This window comes from Brienomyrus brachyistius, chromosome 23, assembly GCF_023856365.1.
Source record: "Brienomyrus brachyistius isolate T26 chromosome 23, BBRACH_0.4, whole genome shotgun sequence".
Taxonomy (NCBI): domain Eukaryota; kingdom Metazoa; phylum Chordata; class Actinopteri; order Osteoglossiformes; family Mormyridae; genus Brienomyrus; species Brienomyrus brachyistius.
Window position 1 is genome coordinate 12,989,829 of NC_064555.1, and position 26,712 is coordinate 13,016,540.

General features: G+C 44.0%; 2 protein-coding genes across 3 annotated transcripts; both read left to right on the top strand.

Annotated features, from left to right (window-relative positions):
• The first annotated feature begins 6,995 nt into the window (after nucleotides 1–6,995).
• On the top strand, nucleotides 6,996–20,144 carry lix1l (limb and CNS expressed 1 like). Its single transcript, XM_048993868.1, has 6 exons — nucleotides 6,996–7,521; nucleotides 9,368–9,531; nucleotides 15,078–15,218; nucleotides 15,652–15,747; nucleotides 16,767–16,844; nucleotides 19,536–20,144. Exons 1-6 carry the CDS (start codon nucleotides 7,185–7,187, stop codon nucleotides 19,788–19,790), a joined length of 1,071 nt encoding a protein of 356 aa, XP_048849825.1. The 5' UTR covers nucleotides 6,996–7,184; the 3' UTR covers nucleotides 19,791–20,144.
• A 1,480-nt stretch (nucleotides 20,145–21,624) lies between these two features.
• LOC125719257 (RNA-binding protein 8A) lies at nucleotides 21,625–25,384 on the top strand. 2 transcript variants are annotated; one of them, XM_048993873.1, is made up of 6 exons: nucleotides 21,625–21,750; nucleotides 22,104–22,163; nucleotides 22,832–22,909; nucleotides 23,775–23,911; nucleotides 24,558–24,694; nucleotides 24,938–25,384. In XM_048993873.1, exons 1-6 carry the CDS (start codon nucleotides 21,684–21,686, stop codon nucleotides 24,981–24,983), a joined length of 525 nt encoding a protein of 174 aa, XP_048849830.1. In that variant the 5' UTR covers nucleotides 21,625–21,683; the 3' UTR covers nucleotides 24,984–25,384. The 2 variants fall into 2 exon arrangements, with proteins under 2 accessions (XP_048849830.1, XP_048849831.1); XM_048993874.1 differs by having other exon boundaries at nucleotides 21,629–21,744.
• Nucleotides 25,385–26,712: the final 1,328 nt, after the last annotated feature.

The window sequence follows — 26,712 nt, forward strand, 5'->3', positions numbered from 1 at the left end:
AGCCCCAGGAACAGCTGGTGTAATCACGACTCATCAAAGAATCGTCGTTTACTCTATTTCGTTTAGGAGAGTGTTTCCCAAGCTGGTCATCAGGGACCCATAGATGGTCCACGTTTTGCAAAAATGTGGACTGTCTGGCTGGGAGCTGGGAGGGAGCAAAAATGTGGACTGTCTGGCTGGGAGCTGGGAGGGAGCAAAAATGTGGACTGTCTGGCTGGGAGCTGGGAGGGAGCAAAAATGTGGACTGTCTGGCTGGGAGCTGGGAGGGAGCAAAAATGTGGACTGTCTGGCTGGGAGCTGGGAGGGAGCAAAAATGTGGACCATCTATGGGTCCCTGAAGACCAGATATGGAAACACTGGTTTAGAATATGAATTTATGATAGTGGGGCATTGCCAACCCAATGACCCTAATGTGTCAATGTGAGCGGTAATGAGCTAAGGAGACAAAGGTTTTCAGAAATCATCACCAACATGTTGCCTGGTGGCACTTACGTATTTTGGCTTTATCTCCTTATTTTATAACCTCTTTATCTCTATGTTTATTTTTCAGCATCTATGCAGCCCCCCCCCTCCCCATTAGTTCTATGATTCAACGCATGAAGCATGTTAACTACCTGCTATAGCTGCAGGAACAAAGAGAGATGAGAGAAATGCACTGTGTACATTTTTCTGCATGCATATTCCCTTATGTATGGGTGGCTAACGTTACTACGGTCATTAAAGGACAGTGTGTGGCTCTGTGGGTCAGGCCTGTGATCGAATGGCCACCGGTTGAAATACCATGTCTGGGAAAGAGATTTCACTGTTGGGCCCATGACCCAACTTAGGCACCCAGCCACGTAGTTTAAAAATGGGTCTGAAGCCCCTCTGAAATAATTTTTATTACTGATCAAGCACGTAGACAGCAATTTAAATGTATTATTGTCTATCCCCCCCCGATATACTGAAGGTTACTGGACCCCCTTATATCTGTGCAACAACATCAACGGGGCACAGGGAACAGCACGGACACACAGAACTGCCACAAGGAGGACAACTCAAACTACAAACCTCGGGGAACACGAACACACACACAGACACCAAAGACGGAAACACAAGACCGGGAAACACTAAAAGGGACAATGGAGGGACCACACCAGGGAATGAAGACATAGAGGGGTGAGGAGGAAACACAGAGGGCACACCCACAGAAGGCACATAGGGACCAGCAGGGGACGAAGGCACTGAAGGACGTGGAGAACACACATGGGGCACAAAAGAACTAGAAGGCACTGAGGGACAAAGAAGAAACACAGGAAGTACAAAGGGTCTAGAAAGGAACCATGGTGGAGCAATACGGGGAAAAAACACAGGGGGCAAGGAACCCAAGGGCATGGGGCTATGGGGAGCTAAAGGGACCCTCGGCGGGCGTAAGGCGGGGCCCGCTGGAGCAGCAGGCGACCGCGAGGCTGGAACAGGAGCTGAAAGGGACATTGGAGGTGGCAAGAATGAGGGCAAAGGGAATGGCGGAGAAGGTGAGGAGGTGGGCGAAGGGGACTGTGGTGGAGGGGAGGAGGGAACTGTAGCCATGGCAGGAGCCACAGCCGGCCAAGACGCAAGCGACCGATGAGGCTTCAGAGACCAGGCCACAGCTTACCGACAAGGTGCCATGGGTGAGGTCGGGGGCACCCACCGAGCTGGAGTCTGGGGGAGCGAAGGCAAGCCAGGGAGTCAACCTCGCCATCGGTGTCCCCTCTCATTCCTGGAGACCGATAGGTGGGAATCTGGTTGAGATCCACCGTGATACGGTGGCGCTGGCTGAGGTGACCCCTTGGAGGAGTCCAAGGGTGTGGTCAGCGCTATTTCCAAGGGGCCCTACTCAAACTCCTCCACCAGTTCCATCCAGGAGGGAGGAGCAGTGGTCCGGCCATCAGGGACCTCCTTGGGGACAGGGACTGGGGCCATGGAAGCTGGGAACATGGGAGCAGGGTTAGGAACCTGGGAGACTGGAACCAGAGGGTCAGGAACCTGGGGGACTGGAACCTGGGGGTCAGGGACCAGGGGGACGGAGGCCAAGGGACGCAGGGAAGGCAGCATAAGGGCCGGGATGGGAACCCTTGGGACTGACACATCGTTTGCCAGGACTGGAGCCACTGGAGGTGGCACATCATCCACTGAGACTGGGGCCTCGCAGGGCGGCGTGTCAGCAGCCGGAATCGGGACCTCACAGGGCGGCACATCAGCAGGCGAAATCGGGACTGGAACCTCCGGAGCCAGCGCGTCGGCCTTCTGGACGGGATCCTCTGGAGGTGGCGTGTCAATTGCCGGGACAGCAACCTCAGGAAATGGTGCATCGGTATTATGGATGGGACACTCAGGCACAGGCATCACAGGAACTGGCTTCTTGGGAGCAGGTGACGGAGCAGGGACCTCTGGCGCTGGAGCAGGGACCTCAGACGTGGGAACCACCGGGCATCAAGCATTGGGCCAGAAACCATGGAAGGTGCTAAAGGAGGCCAGGATCCTCAGGCGAGGGCCCTGCAAGAGGCACAGCAACCTTAGTCAGCAGCGCTGCAGGAACTACGGGCGCTGCAGGGACCTCGGGCAGCAACGGCGCAGGGACCTTGGGCGCCGGACCAGAAACCATGGAGGGCACTGCAGGAGTCACCAGGCCAGGAACCTTAGCCAGCAGTGCTGCAGGGACCTCGGCTCGGCGGTGGCGCAGGGATCTTGGGCAGCAGCGGCACAGCCCAAGCTGCTGGGTGTGGAGCCACGCAAGACAGAGCAGGACCTGGAGGCATGGGGGACAGAGCAGAAATCACGGGGAGCTGAACAGGAACCATGGGGGGCTGAGCATCCACCGCCCGCACAGGAACTTCTGGGGGCAGAGCTGGAGCCACAGGGTTGGGGACCCCTGAGGGCAGGGCTGGAGTCGCAGGGACCGGAACCTCTGGGGACAGCGGCGCATCAGCCGCAGGGACAGCAACCACTGGAGATTGAGCAGGAACCATGGGGGACTGAGCAGAAACCGCCGTCCCAGAACCATGAGGGACTGAGCAGGAATCGCTGGCACAGGAACCATGGTGGGCGAAGCAGGAACCAATGGCATAGGAACCACGGGGGGCGCAGCAGAGACCTCGGGCACCACAACTTCTCCTATTGAGGGAGCATTCTTCTTCCTCCACTGGAGCAGCTTCCTCAGAATCTCCTCTGCTCTGTCCAGTTCCTGGGGTGGAAAAGCTGGAGTGATCACCACAAATTCCCTCCTCAGCTGCCCCAGGAGCAGGGCAGCCCCTGAGTAGGCCTGCAATGCTGGCTCCCCCATTACCCACCAAAAAGTCCCTGGAGGGTAAAGAAGCGTCTGGCCAGGGTCTCAGGAGCAAACAAACCAGCGGGCAGACAAGCCTTGGGCACAGATGGAACAGCAGCTATGCAGGCGTCGGGCGCAGACTCAAGGAGGGCGGCGGCCGTGGAGACGTCGGGCATCCGCAGCAAAGCGGCAGATTCCAGAAGGGCTCCTGACACGCCCCTCCGTTTGCGATCCTTCTGCTTTCTTCGCCAAGCAGACACAGCGGGGGCGATGGGGAGTTCGGGCTGCCCGGACGGCGGGGGCAGAGGCAGCCCACTGTCCAGGTGTACTTGCCTGATCAGCGCCTCTGCCACTCCTTCCCTCAACTACCGCAAGTTGGCTCACACCTCCGCTGTGAGGGGTGAGTTGTTGGGCGGGGAGATCTGTTCCAGTAGTGAGGAGCTACGGGGTCTTTTTTTACCTCGGGCTGTGTGAGCCAATAGATCATCTCATCGATCAGCTTGAGGTAGTCCTCCTCCGTGAGAGGAAGCGTCTTCTTGTTGAGTCATTCTGTCCTGCATAACACCAGGGAAGCACGAGCAGAGACGGGAAATCGGGTAATGCAGGGTTTAATTATAAATAACGTTGGCAATAGGCAGACGGACAATACAATGACCAGACTGGGGAAACAAACGGAAACGCAGACTAAATTCATTGCAGTATTGACAGAAACAGCTGGTAAACACGGGGAATCCACATGGGGTTAACGAGGGGGCGTGGCACATGGAAGGGAGGATCAGGGCATGACAATCTGGCTGCTGGCCTAGTAAGACCTTCAACCCCCAGTGCTCCAGGGACGGCTTTCTCACTTTAGATAAGTGCATCTGCCAAATAAGTTAATGTAAAGTGTTCAGCAGCAATTCTTTCTGCATTTCTCACTTCTGTTTTCCACATTCCTCTGGTGTTCTGAACCTTGTGCCTCACTATTGTGTGGTGAAATGAAAAAAAAAATGCTTCTACTTCAAAAAATTGCCTAAGAAGAAAAGTTTATTTTTGCTTTTCTATAGTATTTGCCAAAATTGGGTGACTATTTTTATTTAGATAAATATCTAAATAAAATAAAATAAATTAAAATGATGGACACGGTAGCTAACTTATAATCAACACAGCTCACATATCCCGCTGACATACTTTAAATTGGATGTAGCTGATGCTACTGAGAAGATTTGCAGCTATACATGAGGATAAAGCTGGAATGCTTGTTAAAATCTCTGAGTTGTAAATGTCACACAGTTAATTCAAACATCGTCTATGATTGCATGGCTGAGAGCATGAGTTCCCAGCGGAGCTGTCCATTACGTAGCTTGGCTCGCCGCCTAGTGTCCATTCCGTGTCACTGCAATGAAATTACTCACATTTGACAGGAAGGGCACATTATAGAAAACAAAAATCACTGAACTTCCCTGTAAGACTTACTTTGGACAGGAACCACATGACATGCATTCTAGGAAGGAACAGTGAATATTTGGGTGTGGATACTTGTTTAGCGGCAATTTCCCATTTATCTCAGTGGAAAATTGTACTGGTATCAGGTGTTGGAAAGTTACAACAGGGTGTGGATTCAGGCCTCAAGCTCTGAGGCCGGAGGAAAAAGGAAGCTACTTTGGTAAACACCGGTGAGACTGATCATCCATCCATCCATCTTCTATAACTGCTTATCCAGCAGTCACACACTGCAGGCAATTAAGAGACGTCAGTTTATCCAGCTGCATGTTTTTCAACTGTGTATTTCAAAAAGGTAATTTATAGTTATTAGTGAAAACCTCAAACTAACGACCTGAGCAGTCCATGTGCAAATGTCCGAAGTCTAAAAATGCTATTGGCTGCATGCCAAAGAAAAGTCGAAACATGAATAAATAATGCCCGATTTTATCCGGTAGCTTACTTTACAACGTCTCCACTGCAGCTGTTTCTGTCTGTGTCTGCTTAGCATATGCGAGAAGCAACAAAGTAAAAAAACGATGCCTCACGATAAGACCCCATTGGGGGACATTTCCATAGCAACCACAGCTGTAATTTCTCATTAATGCGACGCTCACTAGGCAATGACTGCAGGGTATGATGAGACCAAGTTTAAGTAATTACTTGCATTTAGGCAAAAAATGTTCGTATTTAATTTGTTTACTTTTAAGTTTCAAAGAAAACACGGTCTGTATATAAGATCAGAGCCTGGAATATGTGCAAGATATAAAATCATGACGTAAAGGTCATGCCGATTTTTAGCAATTTATAGCAATCGCCTCCTTTTAAATTCGCACATAACTGCATCAATTATTAATACTTAAGTTCTTCTTTAGTAATGTGTCCCCATCACTCTGGTGTCCTTGTTAAAAAATAGTTTTCCGAAAAGTATTTAGCGATTTGCCCCACATTTTCGTAAACATTTCCTATCTCCGGCAAACTTTACCGTGGAGATCCCCCCTCCTCTCGGCAAATCTAATCATTTTTTGGGGGCGGGGATTACGTCACACACACATACACACACACACACACACACACATGCATAACGGTCAAATCCTACAATCGCCTCTGGGTCCCATTATTTCCATGAAGAATCAAATTACTCTTATTGAAGCCGCGCCCATCATCATGACCATTAGTGCTGCGGTATTCTCAGGCTTTAGACAGGTGCTATGATTTAAATTAATATTTTGGACCGAGGATTAGAGATTACGGATTATTTCCAGAACCAGACGCCTAAATACACCGGGAAACAGTGCATCGACTCAGTATTCAGATTCTACTAGAGGTTCAAGGGGTTAATGCTGAAGCTGCTTAATTGTGGCAGGGTTGTCAAATTTGGTCAGATGGCTGGCGCGAGATTTTTAATTTGAAATAATCTGCATATACATGTACTTGCATTTTCATGTATGTAACAGATTTATTACATTGTTAATAGTTTGTCGGGTTTGAAAACTACCCCAATGCTTTTGATGTAGCTAATCTTAGGTTTATAATGGAATAATATAGATTTGCCGCAAAAGTTCCTGCGTGAGAGATGGCAACCCTGTTGTGGATTCATAAATCCATCAAACATTTCGCTTAATATGCAAGTTTCTCGCCATTGAAAATGTACAAAGACTGAAAGTGGTCTCATAACAAGGTTATTTTATAATAAAAATCGCGAGATTTCCATTTTTGGGATACTCTAATTCTGGAGATCATTACACGTTTTTTTTTCTTTCAAACACGTGGATTAGTTCTGTGTTACACGTCTGCATTTCCCCCACAGATTTCAACTTTTCTTGCATAACTCAGTTGCCACAAATACCACGGTTTCAAAACGCTTCTTCAAAAACAGTATAGGTAGTGCAGATCTTTTATTTAACCTCGCGAAATAATAATCCATATAAATGTTATAGCCAAAAAGGCACAACTGTCACTTTGCATAAAAAGTAAGGAAAGTGAAAAGCTAAAAAATATTGGAAATATAAAAACAAAATTCAGTCGGCAATGTATTACCTTTTTGTCATTTTAAGAGTGCACTGTGAATTAATAATTTCATTAATTCTCAGAAGCTCACGTTTGGATCCTGTCTCTCCAGTGAGTGACCAGAGGAAATCTCACTCGGAGAGAATTCGGCTTCCGAAGCTCGCGAGGCCCCGCCCTCTGCCCATGATTGACAGCCAGGCGGTCCAATCCCCGCCAAGTATAGCGGGATCGGCATCATTCTTAAAACGCTGTCAGGACAATCCCGTTATTTTTAATTGCCCGCATCCCGTAACTCCTCAGCCTTTTGTCGTATCGTTCCTTTCGCTGTTCGTAGGTGGAAACTTTCCCGTCTGATTGCTGCCCCCCCGTAGCTGTAGCGTCTTTCCTTTTCCTCCCTTTTTTCCCTCCGCGTTTCATTTAAACAATGGAATCTATTCGCCCTCAGCGACTTCAGCCGGGGATCGGATTTGGAGCTGGCTCGACCGGGACGCTGCGCTCCTCGCTCCGGCCTGGGGTCACCGTCCCCACCGCTCCTCCGCAGCCACCCTCGGTGTGCCTGTCGGCTTCCTCCGGGCCGCCCCCGCCTCCGCCGCCGCTGCAGCTGCACAGCCTCGGGGTCGGTGTGATGGGGAGCAGCGGTCTGGGAGCGGCGGGGATGGCGGGGCTCGGACTCTGCAATCCGGGGAACCCGACTGTGCTGCGGGAGGCGGTGGAGGCGGTGGTGAGAAGCTTCGCTAAGCACACCCAAGGATATGGCAGAGGTAAGACGGAAAATATGTGTCGCCTAATTTAGATTTACAGTTTTATTCATGTTTCCAGTGCACCTCTCAGCTGCAGTGTTACTAAAAACTGAAATTAACTTGTTTCATCATGTCTAGCGTATTCTTCCTGTACTTATCTCTGTTATTATTAATCATTATTAAAGAGATACATGCACTTATTTGCTGCAGAAACAACAGTACTACAGATTTGTAACTTATAATTTATAATATAATATATTTGTTCTTTCTGTACCAGTATATCATGTTAGATTTAAATATGTGTAGTATATTTGTAATATATTTACATATTTGCAGATTCACAGCACATATATGGTATGTTGCATATAGTATGTAATGTTTTTGTCATTTGGAGCGACTCTGTGAATAATTGAATAATTATGAATGTCCAATCAAGTACCACAATTTCCCCTAAAAGTGGGGAAATCTTCTTCGTGCGAGCTTTCATGGAACACCATCACTGGCCCAAGGAAGGCGCCTGCTTACCATTTTCAGCTGGCCTGTATGTCTGTTGATTTTCTGAATAAACACCCCCCCCCCTCTGCAGGCAGACAGTTTACAAACATCTTTGCAACATGACCTACATTGTGTGGTTTGGTGATCACATATTGCAGTGCTTGCATGCTCATTATAACCAGAGGAGCCGGTCAGATTGAATAGTATGACTGACGACAGTGTTTCACCAGATGTTAGATAACTGACAAAATAACACAGCTTTATAAAAAGCAAGACTTCTCTGGATGTGTTTCAAGCACCTGTGATGTGTAAAGGATCTGGAAGCATCTAGTTCCTTTTAATAATATGAATCAAGGTCAGTTTGTTTGTAAACAGTCTCATTTCAGATGTTACACAGTCCAGCGCTTGATTTTACTAGTTTTCTCGCTGTTTAAATGCAGCTCAGGGAAACTTCTTAGGAATTTTGCAGCAACGAAGGGTCAGTCATCCTCTGGGTGCTTTAAATATGATTTAAGCAGAATAGTTTTGATGTTGAAAGAAGAAATTCCTTTGGGATATTCGTAGAGCAGCCCATCCCCATCTCCCTCTCTGTGCCAGCAAAATTCCGTAATCTTTGACTCCTAATGAGTTCTGCTGTTTTTCGTGGTTAAACCAGTACTGGTGGGAATGTGGCCTATAATAATACAACCTGCATTAAAGAATGTCTAAGTGCTTTTCCCTTGCGCCAGGCCAATGGTAATTCCACAGGGGAGGAGCCATCTCACCTGTAGCTAAGCCAGCCTACATCTTGTGCCATTTTTGGTGGAGAATTCAGTGACCTGCTTAGAATCCTGCTTAGAAGAATGTTGTGATACATAGGGGTCAAACACACACACATGTGGTAAGAACGTTCACAGTATTTTGAATGGGATCTTGTTTAAGGTCATTGTTGTAATGTCTTGTTCAGAATTTCAGATTTCCTATAACACACTGGCCTTCAGTACTGTTCAGCCACATGGGTGTTCCAGATGGAAGAGGGCCTCTTATTGGCCCACCACTGCTGTTTATAACAACAATGCCCATTTGTCCTTTAGTCATTCACAAACCAACCCGGGCCCAGTTTTCTGCCATTTTCAGTCAGATGGAAAGAAAAGGGGGTTTGGCGCAACGCCTGTCTTATGGCTCCATTGGGGTGCTGTTTTCAGATCACTAGCATCCGATGGGAACCCATTTCTTTTTTGTTCGTTTGCGACCGCAACTGACGGTTTTGGCCCGTCGTCATGGCAACCAACTCCGCGCCCCTTTTTGGTCGGCCAGCATGGTGCGGACTCAGGCGGCCGGTCCCTGTCACGGCGGGCTGGTGGGCTGACGGCTCCCCTTCTGCATTCCCCAGTGAACGTGGTGGAGGCCCTGCAGGAGTTCTGGCAGATGAAGCAGTCGCGCGGGGCCGACCTCAGGAACGGGGCACTGGTGGTCTATGAGATGGTGCCCTCCAGCAGCCCACCCTATGTCTGCTACGTCAGCCTCCCCGGGGGCAGCTGTTTTGGCAGCTTCCAGGTTAGTAGCCACTCCCCCCCCCCCCCAGATCTCTGGCTTAGAGCAGGAGCCAACCTGCCCAAGAGCTCCTTGGCATCAGGGAAGTTTTGGGGAAAAGGATGCTGGGCTGTCAGATTCTGCTACATTTCAGAGACCTCTTTACATCATGGATGCTTTTCTGCTGGCCTAATATGCGATCATTTCTTAAATATAAAAGCAGGCTGTTGCGTATAACTCTTGTGACTTTTAATGTGTATTCAGTCACAGTGCCAGTACTGAGATGTGTTTTTAATAAGCAGCATCTTGGCCCTTTTATTGGTCCCCTGATATCTGATCAAATCATTTAAAATTTTACTGTGCAGTTGTGTAGCATAGGATACAGCACTGATGTCACACATTTCTTTAGCTTACATCTAAAATGTACTATAAGCATCTGCAAAGAAAAGCACTTTACTTTCATCTGTGCCCTTGAGAGGTGAAGTGGCCTATCCCACATTTTTGAGCCCTACCCGCTTTTTATTGAATATTTTCAATTGGATAAGTTGTTATTATCTAAGTCATACCTCTGTGCTACCTATGATATATATCAATTGTAGGGTATAGGCACACAGATTTTTTTGAAAAAAATTCAACTTTGGAGCTCATTTTCTCAAAACTTTGTTTTTGTGAGATAGCCCACTTTACCTCTCTGGGGCACATCTATACTCTGACTACCTGAATTTCATGATTTTTTGTTTTTATTTATGTTTAGTAAGTCAGGTATGTTGTAGCTTTTCCACCGTGGATCTAAACAAAATTTTGGGGCTTCTTTGCATACAAAGAATCTAAACTAAAAAAAAAAACGGTACTTTAGGCATTAGAGATAACAGTCAAGGGGTCGTCTTCCAAAATGGCATCTTCCCAGCAGCTCTCATTTCACCGTGAACAGCCAATGATTTCTGAGAGGACGTGAACCTTGACCGCAGACCACAGTCATGGTCCACGGCTGCAGGACAGGACTGGTGTTGTGGGTGTCTGGGCATATGGGGGTGGGGTGGGGTGGGGGGCCCGTGGGGGTGTATGGCATCATGGGAATACAGCTGCGGTGTGGAGTGCCTACAGACTGCGGGGTCCCCCTCTTAGGCGGTCTGCACGCAGCAGCATCTGGAGCGAGTCAGGGGTGGCTGTGGTCACGTCTGGAAGTTATTGTCAGAGCGGGGCTGGGTGCCGGCAGCACAGAGAGGGGCTTTTAGGGGAGATGTGGGGGGGGAGGTGGAATGGGGCGACGGGGCGACCCGAGTCAGCAGCTGTGAGGAGGGGGAGCTGGAGGTGGGGCTGGCTGAGGTATTTTTGTGATCAATTTCACGTTTTAGTAAGAGAAACAAGAAAAAATATACAAAATATATCTTGTGTGTATATATATATACAGTTAATGTCTAAGTTATCTTTACTAAAAATCTTTTTAACGACATTTTTCTTACAAACATGTGCAGATATAAACCAAACAAACATTGTGTGTGAAAACAAATCATTTTGAAATGGGACAATCAAAGAACGAACGACACACGGATGAAACGGCACCCAATCTACTGATGCTGCAGTGCGTAAGAAAAAAACGAAGCTAAACAGTTATTTAGCATGAATTCCAATTTTATCGAATAACTAAACTAAAAACTAATTACGAATCGTGGATTACTGCAAATGGTAAAATCCAGATTAGATGACAAGCACGCTGCTAATCCCAGTTTAAAGCTCCGTCGTGGACAGTGGTTCCTTACTGGGGTAAAACCCTAAGCTGTCTGACCGGCTTGTGGTAGCAGCAGACATGTCATTTAGGATTATTAAGTTTGTCGTGGGTTTGCCTCCTTTCCAAGTCTGTCTTTTCCATTTTTCACGAGTCTCTCGTTCTCTTCTTCCAGACCAGCTGGAACCTTTATCTACAGTATGCAGTTTCGGCAGGTTTAGATAAATTCCAAACGACTATAACAACATCATTTTAAATAGACATACAAAAAAAGACATACAAGTATATTAGTCCTATGTGAATATATATGATACAAAAATATATTTCGAACTGGTCTATTTACATGCAATTCCTTTATGCCCTAACACTGGTCCACACCCAGTTCGCTCCCATTTGCACAACATTTTTGGAAACTGTTGGAACATCGTCATTCATTTACTGCTGCTATTTATCTAGTATTAGTTCACTATTGCTGGGAACAGTTAGGGTTCATAAAAGTAGAAACAAATGAAACAAAAATGCTTTTTATTGCTTGGGATGCTCTTAATTGATGTATTGATTTACACGTTTGGCTGCTACGTTCTGCTTTTCATGCTCACAACTGATCCAAGACCAGCATTAATAGGAAAGTCCCGATAATGTTCAGTCAGAGACTGAACGACCCCGAGGTTAAACATCTTGACCATCTTTACTGTGAGACCACACATAATTCCAAGATCACACCTAAAAATAAAACCATGACAGCCATTTCCTTCTGCAGGCCAGTGGTCTCAAATCACCTTTTTCCTTTAAGTGTTCGGTGAGGTCTGGTACTGAGTAGCTGCCAGGTCGTCCATTTCCCTTCCATCCGGGCAACATAACAGACCCCCGAAAGGCTGGTGATTCTGTTCCTTTCAGCTTGTTTTCATTTCCTCTGCTCACCACAGCCCGCGGTACCATCATTCCATTTCCAAAGCGCGGAAGAAGCCGTCCAGTTACATGTAAACCGCTGAATAAGCCCCCGCCTCGCACATGCATACACACACACATTAGTGACTCTAAACCACGGTCACACACTTAACCGAAAAACATGCTAAGCCACTGACAGTCTGTTGGTCTTTATTTTCTGGATGCCTGTCACTTGGCTCCTGATTAGTGGTTCTGAGTCGGCTCCATTTGCATGGAAAGTATCCTGAATCTTTAGTCCGTGCGGAAAATCAGCCCGGCTGCACCTTCAAGCCCCTGATTATTTTGCTCTCGTTCCAAACGAGTTCCTTGCTGACCGCACACAAAACTCAGCAACAGTTCTGAGCCTTCCAATGTTTGATGCAAATGTGGAGAGAGCAACCAGCCGGAGCTTTAGTCCAAAGCCTATGGGTGTTTTCACACTTGGTCCGTTTCATCCTTTAAAGCAAACTTAGATGGATTAGTCAGCATTTTTTGCGTATATGTGAAGACCCCAAACAAAATCAGACCTCTTTGAAACGAACCAGACTGAGACCACATAGGGAGGTAGTCTCAGTCCGGTGCACTTTTTGTCCACGTCACGGTTTGTTTAACTTGTGCATTATGAACACAAAGTGGTCCAGGCTTGCTTCGACAATTTTCACCCTTTAGTTTTGCCATAGGCAGATCAGGTGTTACAGGCCCGGGTAACAAGTAAAAATAATGGCTGCAAGTGTGGGACACCGAATAGTTTGGTCAGAGGAGGAGACTACGGCGCTTCTTGACATTTGGAACGAAGAAAACATAAAACGTCAACTATCTACAACACACAGGAATTTGCATCCATTTTGCAGCCATCTTGTTTGAAGTGAAAACTTCCCAGAATCCAAAGCAGTAAAGGTCTGAGATTAGGCTCCATAAGAACTTGAAGTATGAACAGAAAGAGGACTGAGGCCCCATCTGAGTTGAAGTAAACCAGAAAGACAACTGAGTCCCCTTTCAAACGAACTCGCATTGTGAACACAAAAAGAACTGAGTTCCCTTTCTGTTGGTCCACTTTTGGGACCACTTCTAGAGGTCTGAATTTGGTTCCTTTAAAGAGGACTGTATGTGAAAACACCCTAAGTGTTAGTCTAGTGAAGGATTTGAAGTTATAGGGATTTAAAATCAATATGTTCATCTATAAGCTTTGGTAATTCTGTCTGCAAATCCCAAAACCAAGATTCTTTGGCTCTTGCTCAGTTCTGTCTTTTTCCTCCATGTCTCACATCTTAGCTGGATAAAACCCGAGTCAAGTCCCATTTATATATACTTTAAGTTGCATGTAGTGGTGCTAACCAGCTAACAGAGATCATATGAGTCATAGTCTATAAATTGTGAAACAAAAATGGGTGGCAGTAGCCTAACAACAAAGGACATCTCTATTAAAGCCTTTGACAGGCTGCTTGTTGGAAGCAATGAGAGGCATTGAAAGGAGAGCATGATGCCTTTAGGGAGACTGTTGTGAAATTTCAGCCTAATCTCTGTAGGATTTATCCATACATCCATCCATTTTCCAAACCGCTTATCCTACTGGGTTGTGGGGGGTCTGGAGCCTATCCCACAAGCAGTGGGCACGAGGCAGGGAACAACCCAGGATGGGGGGCCAGCCCATCGCAGGGCACACTCACACACCATTCACTCACACATGCACACCTACAGGCAATTTAGCAAGTCCAATCAGCCTCAGCATTCTTTTGGACTGTGGGGGGAAACCAGAGTACCCAGAGGAAACCCCACAACGACATGGGGAGAACATGCAAACTCCACACACATGTGACCCAGGCGGAGACTCGAACCTGGGTCCCAGAGGTGTGAGGCAACAGTGCTAACCACTGCACCACCATGCCCTCTGTAGGATTCATCAGTGTAAATGCTGGAGAGAAAATCTGACTTAATTCCCATTTAGCTTTAATAAAAAAATATTCCATTAAATGCGTAGTAGTTTGTCTGCATGCAGAGGCTTTCACAGAAAATGACAAACTATTCATAGGACCATGTAAACCCAGATGCACATCGAGCCTTCTCTCCATTTACACTGTGAGCAGTTATAACATGCATCTGGAAACTCCTGTATTCTTTATGTCATTGGCTATGATGGAGCCATTGTGGCAAGAAGTGCTCATAAATTATTGATTAGTTTATGCAAAGCCATTGCCAGAGGCTGGTTGGTAAGCGTCCTTCAAAATCAAATTTCTCATTGCCGTAAATGAACAAATAAGGTGGCTCGGGATAAGCATGACAGCCTTCGTCTGATTCGTCGTGGACACTCTACCCCTTAACACACATTGGCCAACGAGCAGGGAACTGGCTTGTCCAATAGCAATCCAGGTTCCAACTCTCGGCCTCGGAACTGTTTTCAAAGGATTGAAGCCCTACTGTGTTTGGTGCAGTGACGCATGCGGCAAATCTCAGGACACATCTTTTCCATCCTGCGGTTGTTCCCCCTTCTTACAGTGCGAGCCTTGCTCCAAACCTGGATATGGGGAGAGAAATGTTTTAGAAGGCTGGGTGTTCCATTTTTTCGTGCCGTAAATTAGCTTTCTGTACAATACTCTGTGGTTGGAAAGTCATGTGGGCCTTCATCTGTTTGTGATTAAGGAGAAGAACTTAGTAGAAAACAGTCAAACCCCAGCTTCCCCCAAACATTCATCCTAGATCCATATTGACTCATAAGAGGATATCTCAACATCATCAAGAAGGCATCATTTGTAGGGTAAAAAGGCATCAGGATCAAGGTACAGACGCATGTTTACCTTCTTAGAGGGAGACCTAACCTGAGTTTGAAAAATGATCATTCAAATAAGACTTGATGTCCGGGGGACAGATAAGTTATTCGGTGTCTTCCTGCTGTGGTGGTACCCCCTCCCCCTGTTGGCAGTTCTGCCCCACCAAGGCTGAAGCAAGGCGCAGCGCGGCCAAGATCGCCCTGATGAACTCTGTCTTCAACGAACACCCCTCCCGCCGCATCACGGACGACTTCATCGAGAAGAGCGTGTCCGAGGCACTCGCCTCTTTCAACGTGAGTAACGTTGCCTCCTACTGGGTGGCGGAGGAGATGACAACCTCCACCTTTTTTGTGTTTTTGTGGCCATTCTACTAATGCAAAAGAATCATGCTAATCGCTGTGATCAATGCCTAATTTCAAAATTACATTTTAAATGAGGTGTGAGTTATTTATTGGTTTAAACCAAGTATCTTCTCAAGCCTTTCATTCTTGGAATAAAAACTTAGCTGTACTGTTATGGTAATAATTATTGCAGTTTCTGTGTAATTGTATTATGGAATGTTATTTAGCAGTATATAACGTACAATACAAATTCTGCAAAACTTACAGCATATTGCTTTGAACACAACAGATAATTGATTCATTATACCTTCTTGGTATTTCCTGCATACTATTTACCCTGCATATGGAGGTTCTGTAGTGAATAATGACAGTTTGTTGCTTATAGGGTAACAGGGAGGAGGCCGACAACCCAAACACAGGCATTGGTGCATTCCGCTTCATGCTGGAGTCCAACAAGGGCAAGTCCATGTTGGAGTTTCAGGTAAATCCTGCTTAATTTATCATTATTTTTTAGGTCCTTTGGATACAGATAGTCTCTGTCAAAAAACAATTCTTCAATCTGTCCTTCAACTGCTTATTCAGGACGGAGTCACAGAGGAAATGAAACCAATTAATATTAATTAAATAATTAGATGCAGAATGGACTGGAAATCGTTGTGAATGAATGAACAAACAAAAGATATAAAATTGGAATTCTTTGATGTATCAAGGAATGGAATATGCAGCCATAAAAGTTTCACCACCATCCAGAAATGATGTCGTTTTAGCCATAAAACTTGAAAGCAAGCATAGGTGTCCAAAAGGTAAGATCATAGATCTTTCTATGTGCTTTGGAAAGTTGGAGCAAAAAAATATTCAGAAAGGAGGCATGAATGTAGGCGTGGAACAAAGCTTGGATCCAAAACTGTCTAACTTCTTAAGTATCCGTGCTGTATTTTTGGCATTTATTCCATAATTATCTGTCATCCAACAGTTAAAAAACAAAATAATACAACCCATGCATCAAATACAAGTAAATTGGTAAATTGTAATTGCGTAATATTTGAGAGTTTGGTAGTACTTTGCTTGAAGCTATTATCTATAATGCATTATAGATACCTTCATAATGCATTATGAAGGCATCTATAGTGAATTGTAAATGAGAGCTTCACTGGAGCTTATGAAGTATTAATGTCAACACTATAATACCTAATAACTGTCAATAGAAGATGCTGTAATGCTTTATTAATTCTTATTATAATGCATTATGGATGCTCTGTAATACATTATGAAGGTATCTATAATGCATTACAGATAAGTGCTTCAAGTATAGTGTTGCTGAGATTTTCCTTATCCAGTCATGCAGGCTGAAAGACTTTGGGGGTGGGATTAATCACTGACTCTGAGTGTAATTGGATGGTGATAGGATGAGTGACTTTTGATATTTTCTCAATTTTTCTGGAGATGGTGAATATGGGGGCGGGTCCTCTGTGCTGTACTCTGATACGGCGTCTCTCCTAGGAGCTGATGACCGTCTTCCAGCTGCTTCACTGGAACGGCAGTCTGAAGGCCATGAGGGAGAGGCAATGCTCTCGGCAGGTGAGGCTCCTTTGCAGAATCTGGGACCTAGATAGTAATGATCTTATACACCAACGTCTCCCAATCCAGGCCTCGGGGACCCACAGGCAGTTCACGTTTTCTGGTAGGGAGCTGGAAGGGAGCAAAAATGTGGACTGTTTGGCAGGGAGCTCAAAGGGAGCAAAAACTTTTGCGTCCCTAAGGACTGGATTGGGAAAAACTGTTATACACAGTGCATTACATTTGCAGTGAAGTATTATTACACACTGAAAAGCATGACTGAAGCCACATTTTCAAATATAACTTCACAATACAACTTAATTTTATTGAAATTAGTATGCACCATTAACATTTTCATCTGACCAGTAGGAGGTACTGGTGCGTCCCCTTTACCCCTGGTAACATCACCTGTTGCTAGAACTGCGATCGGAATTTTGCCGGTTCGAATCCCAGGGTTAGCAGAGTGATTTTACCATTGAGCCTTTGATCAAGGCCCTTATCTTCTAATTGTTCCAGGGACTCCAATGACTCTGTTTTCTGAATAAAATGTATGTTTCTTTGGATAAAAGCATCTTTTACAAAAGGCAGTTTTACTGCCACTTATATACATGGCAAGTTTCTCAGTGTTGACTGTAGCTTGACCATATACCATGGCCTTCCAATCAGTAAACACATTGCTGTGTGACGTAATGTGACTCGGCCTGAAAAATAGGTGGAAATTCCCAAGGAGGCAAATTTACGACCCCTTTCCCTCAGTGTTTCTGGGCACCCACCCACATACTTGGTCTTTGCAGTCAGCAATAGATTGCATCGAAAATAAAGCCCATGATCTCTGCCTCAGGGAATCCAATATTCTTTTGGAGCAAGGACTAGTTAGTATTGGCATCAGACAAATCTTGCTTGATCGCTGTATTTATATTCAGGTTTGGCTATGGGGGTGAATCACATGAGAAAAACATTTATACATGCATTATTTATTGTGCAGAAAATTATACATAACAAAAATCTGGGTCGATCCATTTATTTCAGAAGGGCTATGATGTACCACTGAATTTAAATAATAATTATTATTTACTTAGTGCATGAAAGAAAAACAATTTGCATATTCTTCATTATTAACCATAGCCGTTGTGTGAGCACATTTCCAGTAGTGTCTGATGGGATGTCTTGGGAAAGGAAAAGTCACTTGTGATGTCAGTCTCTCACAAAGTATCCTTATTTTCTGTGTTCTTTATGTCAGTTTATACAAAATTCCATTTTTCTTCCGCCGCAGTGGAAGCCTTTTGCGTTTGGTCGTGATATAACAGTACAAGTCGAAGCAGGCTTTGGAGAAGCTCACGTTTAGCAGCGGGTATCGTGTAATATCACGCTGAAAGATGTTTTTCCTGAATCACACCGCAGGGAATAATTTTACTCAACAATAAAGTGTTTAGTTTCTCATTCCTCTGACGATCTCTTTCCTGTGCAGTGTTCAAAATGATGATCTATCCGTCTTCTAACTGCTTACCCTGAGCAGGCTCGTGGGGGGGTCTGGAGCCTGTCCCAGGCAACATAGAACACATGGCTGTCAATTGAACGTTAGTGTTTCACATTTTTACATACCTGCATTGCTCTGGATAGAAGAATCACCTAAATCTGTGGTTCTCTACTGGTTTAGTCTCAGGATCTGCGTTTCCGCTTGGTCATTAAGTCACGACCCAAATATTTGAAGTGTTTAAAAGTTGTGTGTGTGGGGTGGGGGTAGGGAATGATAACAGCCGTCGATCGGGGGGGGGGGATGATAATTTGGCTATTTCTTTTTTTACTGCATGTTTCACCACCCACTGAAAATTCCCTGCAAAACCCACTTTTGGGTTGGACCCACCGGTTGAGAAACACTGACCTAAATGAATAAAACTGTTTGCGATAAATCATGCCAATGTACACTTTCTGTTTCAATTTTCAAAATTTCCAAATATATAAAATATGTCTGACTAATTGGAGTAATGCAGCCAGTGTCCTGTTGTTTACCTCTATTCATGTGTTATGCTGTATAATGTATAATCTGATGCTGTATTTCAAGAAACAGAGAGCACTCATTAACGGCGTCCCTGGGCTGATTAGACATTCCCTTTCATCTGCCTGTATGACTTTCATCTCTACAGAAACGTTGGGGAGAGGGGGTGGGCGAGTTGAAGTTAGCCACAAGAATGTGCTCTAATGACTTGTAGCATGTTTTAGATTTGATTTCTCAGCCTGGTCAGTGTTTTGTCCATTTTTGTTCATGGGTGTTTTTGTTTGTTTTTTGTAGCCCAGCTACATGATGTCCGCCATTTTGCAGCTGAGAGCTAAATAAAAATTTTAGCAGGTGTTTTTTTGTCCAAATTGTCTTACAAGTGGCCAATTGCACAGTACAAACATACCGACAGTGTAACAATCACACATAGTGCTAATACATTTATGGGTAAATTTGGCTTCACCTTTGACACTTAGCTTTTGTGTAAACATGACTACCATTGTTAGTCATATATATATTATGGTCTGGTATTTATAATAATTATGTGCCTCATATACTATCTGTGTTTCACTGGTAACAGTTTTATTTGTCACATGTGTGCAACTACATATGTACTGAATTGTTTGTTTGGCTGTCATATCACCGTTAAGACATTACAATCTTAGATGCTCTAGCTGACTGGTCGTTAATGTTCTTTCTGCGACCCGCCCCCACAGGAGGTGCTGGCTCACTACTCACACCGGGCGCTGGATGATGACATGCGCACCCAGATGGCTGCTGATTGGGTGAACCGGGAGCAGAGCGTGGCGAGCACCATCGCGCGGGAGCTAGCCGCCACTGAGCGGGAGCTGGAAGAGGCGCGCCTGGCCGGCCGGGAGCTGCGCTTCCACAAGGAGAAGAAGGACATCCTGATGCTTGCTGTCGGACAGCTGGGCAACGCCAACTCCGCCACCCTGCCCGCCGGCTGCTAGATGCAGACCTGAGGGAACAGTGGAAGCCCACCTTTGTTAATGATTGTACAAGACAGCGCTGTAGCCACAGATCCAGAAAATACACTTCAACAGCTAGAGCCCATTTACTGGATGAAAGATTAAAATGTGTATAAAATAAGCTTATTCAAAATGCATGCAAACTAAATTCAGCACTTGGGAATTTTACTTACACAAAAATGTTCCAAGGGCAGAAGGAAAAATGATTGGTTCAGGGAGATAATCAATCAGATTGTAGAGGAGGTGGGTCCAACCAACCAGAAGAGGTGGGACCAAGACATCTGATTGGTTGGTCCCACCTCCTCTAACTTCTTGGACTCACCTCCTCAAATTTGGACTCACCTCCTCAAATTTGGACTCAAACTCCCACGAGCCAAAAGCCAGGTGGATTCAATGTCATTTCCAGTGATCCCCTAGAGTGGAACATCATTTATCATTTTTATTTTACTTTACTAAATTTCTTAGTAATGTCCATGAAGTTTTGCCACACCAGCATACACAGTCTGCACTCTGGTTTCTGTCATATTGCTACATGCTACTTATAAATCCCTCCCAGATAAACAGCCGTAGGTTACTGTGTGGGTCTGAATTGACAGGCCTTTGGAGACACACATGTTTTGTAGTAAAATATTAGCCCTATAGGGTTCAACCATATTTAAAAAATGTATTGAACACAATTTGATCTTGAGCAGGAAATTGGAACCTTTTGTACCAATGTTTTTAATCATTTTCAGCTCTTTCATGCCTCATTTACTATCCAGTGCTTACTAGGATGAAATATGTTTTTATACAACCTGTTCTGCCACCTACTTTTAAAGTAGATTTGTGACACTTCCCTGCCCTCTTAGTGAATTTCCTTTCCGTCTGTTGTTTTAAAATAGTAGCATTCAGCTGAAGAGGTGGTCAGAAATGACCCAGACTGAACAGTATTCAGCAACAGAGAGATTCTGTCTCATTGTTTTCGATTCTGGCAGCATATTACACGAAAGCCATATTGACCTTTTGTGCAATTCGCAGTGTAAATTTAGTCTAGGAGAGAACATCCTGGACTCAGGCTTTTTAAAAATGTGATTTTATTGTATTGCAGTCATTATACTATGCTAGGAATGTAGATACGAGATCATGTACTTTATATTTTAAGTGGTTCTTTACATATGCAGCCATAAACATTGGTGATTGTTTAGCAGACATTTTTTGAACTATTTCTGTTCCTGAATTATCAATATATCTTCTTTAAGTTTCTGTTGAATTTTTTTTGTATAGTCCACATTTTGCGACTGTTCTTACATTATACAATCCACATTTTACAAATGTGATTTTTGGTCCTAAAAAAGCAAAACGTTCTTACATGTTTTGTTGCATTTTGTTGCTAAAGTACAAAACAGCGCTTTGTTCCAGCAACAAAGATTAGACCAAATCAGTTTCACAAAGAGCAGGCAATACATTATGTTCCACTTTTCTCTTATTTTTTTGTAATGATTTATTAACAAACTGCATGTTTGACTAAAATGCTTTTTTAAGAAACAGTTATCTCTTCAAGAGTGTTTTTGTTTGATACATTTATTATATGTATTTTCTACAATATTTTCAAGTATAATTTTTTACTTAAACCAGGTTTATACTTAGATTTGAACACAATAAAGCAGTACTCAAATAATCAAGTTTGTTGTTTACTTCTTATCTGAATATGACTACTTGTTATGCCAGAAATATGTTGCACATGGGGAAAATGCTTATTTTCCGGAGCACGTACACATGACCTTCCCAATATGGCTGCGCACTTAGGTTGCGCGGTCTTTTTGGCGCGTTATATATGGACCTCCAAAGTCCCACAATGCCTCGGTCACTACTTGCGTTTGCAACAGGGCATCCAACATGTCGGACGTACTGGATTTACATGAAGCCGGGGGCGAGGATTTTCCTATGGATGAGGATGGTGATGGTAAAATTTAATACTTAAAGGAACCGGTGTTTGTATTGTTCTCCTTTCAGCCATATATTGGATGTATATGTTTTTTAGGTTATCTATTTTGCCAGCGTAATTCCCTTTGAAGCTTTGGGCCTATGTAAGTGATTTAGCATAAGGCTAACGTTAGAGCTGAGTACAAATGGAGCTTCATTACTTGGTTTTATAGTTTAGTCAGTCGCGCTAGCTGGTTTTACTGTGTCGTTTATGCTTGATAATTACTGTTTGAATTAATTTCTGTTGTTTGATCGCCAGCTAATGCGGAACAATCGGCAGCCGAGTTAATATTGACCACTTAAGTAACATTTGTTACAATACTTGTTTTCCAGAAAGCATCCATAAACTGAAAGAAAAGGCTAAGAGGAGGAAGGGGCGAGGTTTTGTATCTGGTAAGTTTACGGTTATCATACTAAGCAGGAATTCTGCAAGACTGCCATGGTCTGCATTATAAACCGGGGATCTCCAGGGATGGTACAGATGCCTGATAACACATTCATGTAGAACGTTTTGTTTTGTAAAATGGAGTTTTTGGGTCGGGTGAAGTGTATACCTTGCTGGGTTGATGATGATCCTTTATTAATTGCCATGGGGAAAATTGTCTTTTCGCCTACCCGATATTGTTCTCTGTAAGTGAGAGCAAGCGTGGCAACGAAGGGCAGCCGTTTGTAGCGGCACCCAGGGAGCTGAGGGTTAAGGCCAATAAGGGCCTTTCCCAAGGGCCCATCGATGTGCCAAGGCCGGGCTTGAACCGGGGACCGTCCGATCACAGGCACAGAGGCTTAGCCCACTGAGTCTTAACTTTGTCCTGAAGGTCCCAGGTTCAAGCCCGGCCTTACACTGCTGGAGCAGTTGTAGCTAATGAAAGCGTATGAACTTATTTTCTTACTCCGTCAGCTGCAATAATATAAGTTCATGTGCTTTCATTAGCTACAACTGCTCCATCGGTGCTGGATACTGGCTGACTGTGCTTTTGCCTTAAGCTGATGCACAGAACAGCGTTTTCTCCAAAAGCATATGCTTTGTTAGGGTGCAAAATGTTGAACCATATTTTTCATAGATGAAGGAGCCAGATCAAGAGTCAGAGAAGATTATGACACAGTAGAGCAAGATGGAGATGAACCAGGACCACAGAGATGTAAGTATATTTTAATATCAAATATAATGCTTTGCGATGTATTCTACAAAGGCAGTTTCTTCAGAATTATCTGAGCATTTTAGTGTGTTTTGTAGCTGTAAACATTTCCGTTCTATAGTGTCCGGTTTTTTGAAATGGCAGTGCACACTTTCACAACATGAATGTTTATGAATATTCTCTTTGAGGGCTACCCTGCATTAGCCTAATGGTGTGGGGAAAAAAACTAAAGCCAACAAATACAAATAAACAAACAAATATCCCTCTTCCGTTCAGTGCGTCATTTGCATTTTGTCTCCTGCATGTACTCTGGGTTCTTCCTGTCGTCCAAAGACATGCAGCTAGGTTTATTAGCCTCTGTGACCTACTCAGTGTACAGTAGGTCTGTGTGTGTGGTCTGTAATGAACTGGCATCCATAAATAGTTGAAAGATAAGTTAAGATATTTCAGCAGCTCCTTTAAAGGATGTCACTGTTAAGAGCCTTTTTTGTTTAGGTAAAATAGATTTTTCGGTGGGATTCAAGGAAGAACTTGACTAGGTGAATTTTCTTATGGTGCACCAGTTTTCAGCAAATGACTGGCTTTTGTTTTTTGGCAGTACTTCTGAGAGAAATCAGATGATGAGCTATAATGGCGTACCAACATTTTATTAGCTTGGGTTAAGCAACAAATTATTGTAACCATGATACTATGGTCAGGTATTACTTATGTACATTCGTAAAGTGTGGTTGAGTTGTTCGTATCTCCCTGTCCTCTGAGTGTTGAAAGGGCGATGGGACCTGTAGTCATTAGGAAGTTGTGGGTGTGTTGATGAGAATTCATCTGCTGTGACATGAACTGGAATTGGTGATTCCCATTGCCATTCCAGCTGTGGAAGGATGGATCCTGTTTGTGACCGGGGTGCACGAGGAGGCCACGGAGGAAGACATCCACGATAAGTTTGCAGAATTTGGTGAGATCAAGAATCTGCATCTGAACTTAGACCGGCGGACAGGGTACCTAAAGGTAACAATTGTGAATTCAATGAGATACATTCAATACAGCAACTCGGTACAGTGGTTTCAGTAATAGTGAGCACTTTCCTGTTTCTGTTTGTATGGAGCAGTATAAACATTTTGAAATATGATACTCTGTCTAACTGGCAGAGATATGGGAAGTATCTAGTGAAGAACCATTTTCTGCACATTTGTCCTGAAACAGAAGGTGGCAGCATTGCATCAGTTTTGTGCTGTGCAAAATATTTTTTTTAATTATATTTCTACAATGGGAGAAAAACAAGATATTAATCAACAGCCAATATGTAACATGTGTGAAAGTATGTAAATTGCAAATTACGAAAAATCGATAAAAATAATCACATAAATGCATGTTTATGGTGACACTTTATTAATACCTGAGCAGAAATGGTAACGTCAAATGTGGAATTTCAAGATGGAAAAACAAGTAAAAGAGGGCTATGAGAGATGAAAAGAACATTGTGTGTACATTTAAGTGCATTAATGCTGCAGAGGGTTAAAAATGTATTAAAAAATAAGCAATTGGAGGTCCTTTTTTCTGTGTGTATTATAATTAGCTTTGAGGTCATTTTTGCTGTTTACCTTCCTTAAGTTGATTCTTCTGGAGTCATGAGTTCTTTTTGCCTGCTGTACAGGGATATGCGCTGGTGGAGTATGAGACCTACAAAGAGGCCCTGGCTGCGATGGAGGGCCTGAACGGTCAGGACCTCATGGGTCAGCCAATCAGCGTTGATTGGTGCTTTGTCAGGGGCCCACCCAAAAGCAAGAGAAGGTGAGAATGTCTGGGAGCCCTCTGTCGCTTGTATTAGTTTACAGCTGTTGTCCTGTATTTTTGTAAGGATTTACACCTGCAGGCTCCTTCGGCTTTTTGGTATTGGCTAGGTTTTGAGGCAGTTCCTGACTTTCTGCATAAATGTATTCTTTCTTGATCTGAAAGCTATTTCAAATCTAGCATATTTGATGGGGTCTGCTGTGTCATCTGAAGTTGAGAATGAGTGCTACTTTCTTTTGACAGGGGTGGGCGGAGGCGAAGCAGAAGCCCAGACAGGAGGCGGCGCTAATCCCTCCCATCAGCGGTGTTATTGGCCTGAAGCGCCTAGTCACGGTGTCCACCATCCAGTGGAAAGGGAGAACACATTTTAGATAGATGGAGTTGGACCTTTCCTCTTGATTGGTTATTTTAGTAACTTTTTTTCACATATTTGGTTTTTGTGTGTGCGGTGATATAGTAGCATAAGCCTCAATTTTATTTAACTGCAATGAACTTTTATCTGTCTGATTAAACAGCTCTGTTATACAGAAAATAATTTTAGGACCAAAATTACAACAGTGCATAAAGCTTAAGAATTCAACGTTTACAACAGTCCATGATGACCTAAGTACTTTAAAGGTGAATTGATTCTGCAGCAGTTTGTACATTGTCAAGGATTTCATTTTACATGATTAAATATGTTGGAAATTTTTTACCTGGACCTTTTTTGTGATTTGAAATTGTTTTGTTAAGTCATATCAAGTTCTGTTTTTTTTTTTTTTTTTTTTTTTGTCTTCAGCTTGTAGAAATCAGGTACTGTGTCACTGTAAGGAGCAGTTTACTCAGAACGGGTTAAACTGCTCTGTGGTTTATGGCAGCTATTTGTTCACAAACTTAAGAATTCTGTGCAGGCAAGGAGTTGCACAATATACCTAAGTGAAAACAGCTCAGATGTGCGTGCTCGTTTTGCATAGAATTCCTTTACCGCATATAAATGGTGCAAATAACAAGGAGGTTAAATACCTCCTAAATGCAGAGATATGATCATTTGGTTTGAGGTGACTGAATACTTAAATGCCTGGGGGCTGATGCCTGCTCTTAGCTTAGACACTCAACAGAGTGATATTTAACCATAAACATGCTTTTGTCACTAACCTCCCAGCTTAATTGAACCTGAAGTGCAGTCTGACAGCGAAATCTGGAAAATCATCTAGGGAAATTGTAATTTGTAAGAGTTGTCTAGGTTACCATAGAAGTAATTTACTCTGATTTTGTATATGACTACAGTTCGTGGAGTTTGCTGCCCAGAAATTTTGTGCTGAAATTCCATATTTTTTGGAATTTCATCCTTCACTCGCACTTAACTGCCGCCTGTTGGCAAACAGGTCGATTAGCCTGAAATGTTCTTTGTTGACTTCTTAATTTGCTGGAGAGGTGTCTAACACGCATGGCCTTTATAATATGTGCTGTGGAGGTTTTCCAGCTGAACAGACAGACATAAAAGGGATGTCCAGCTTTTTTTATTTATGAAAAAGTGATGACGAGGTGAGTAAAATGTAAGAATTCAGTGCATGATTGTTCGAGTGAAATAGTTAAGACAGAGTACATAGGAGATTAGACATAAAAACAATTGAAAGTCTTTAGTGCAAATCGTCTGTGTGTGAGAGGGAGTGTATGTAAAATATGGGAAGAGCTGAGCAGTGAACCGAAGCAGGAAAAGAGCAAGTCTTCTATGGTGATTAAGCTGAACTGTTTTGAGTCACTGAAGGCATCCCAGGCAACAGGGTAGGATGAGATGAGTATGGAAAGTGTAAGTCAAGCGGGAGAATCTCTTTAGTAAGTGGCAGGGGATGTTACATGAACTGGGTTAGGAAGCAGGTAATTCAGGCTAAATACTGCATACATGCCGGTACCTGCCATTGAGGACACTGAGGTCAAGTGTTCAGTCTTTTTTTTGCAACTCCAATGGCCATGATATGATCCCTTACCGGGCACTGCTAGGAGGGGGTAACACTTTTGACTTTGGTATTGCAAAAATC

What these genes read in the sequence shown, in the direction of transcription:
- lix1l (XM_048993868.1), top strand. Translation starts at nt 7,185, where the DNA reads ATGGAATCTATTCGCCCTCAGCGACTTCAGCCGGGGATCGGATTTGGA. An exon ending in GCTGTTTTGGCAGCTTCCAG is followed by an intron (nt 9,532 to 15,077) that starts GTTAGTAGCCAC and finishes CCCTGTTGGCAG; the next exon opens with TTCTGCCCCACCAAGGCTGA. An exon ending in AGGCACTCGCCTCTTTCAAC is followed by an intron (nt 15,219 to 15,651) that starts GTGAGTAACGTT and finishes TGTTGCTTATAG; the next exon opens with GGTAACAGGGAGGAGGCCGA.
- LOC125719257 (XM_048993873.1), top strand. Translation starts at nt 21,684, where the DNA reads ATGTCGGACGTACTGGATTTACATGAAGCCGGGGGCGAGGATTTTCCT. An exon ending in TGAACCAGGACCACAGAGAT is followed by an intron (nt 22,910 to 23,774) that starts GTAAGTATATTT and finishes TTGCCATTCCAG; the next exon opens with CTGTGGAAGGATGGATCCTG. An exon ending in GGCGGACAGGGTACCTAAAG is followed by an intron (nt 23,912 to 24,557) that starts GTAACAATTGTG and finishes CCTGCTGTACAG; the next exon opens with GGATATGCGCTGGTGGAGTA.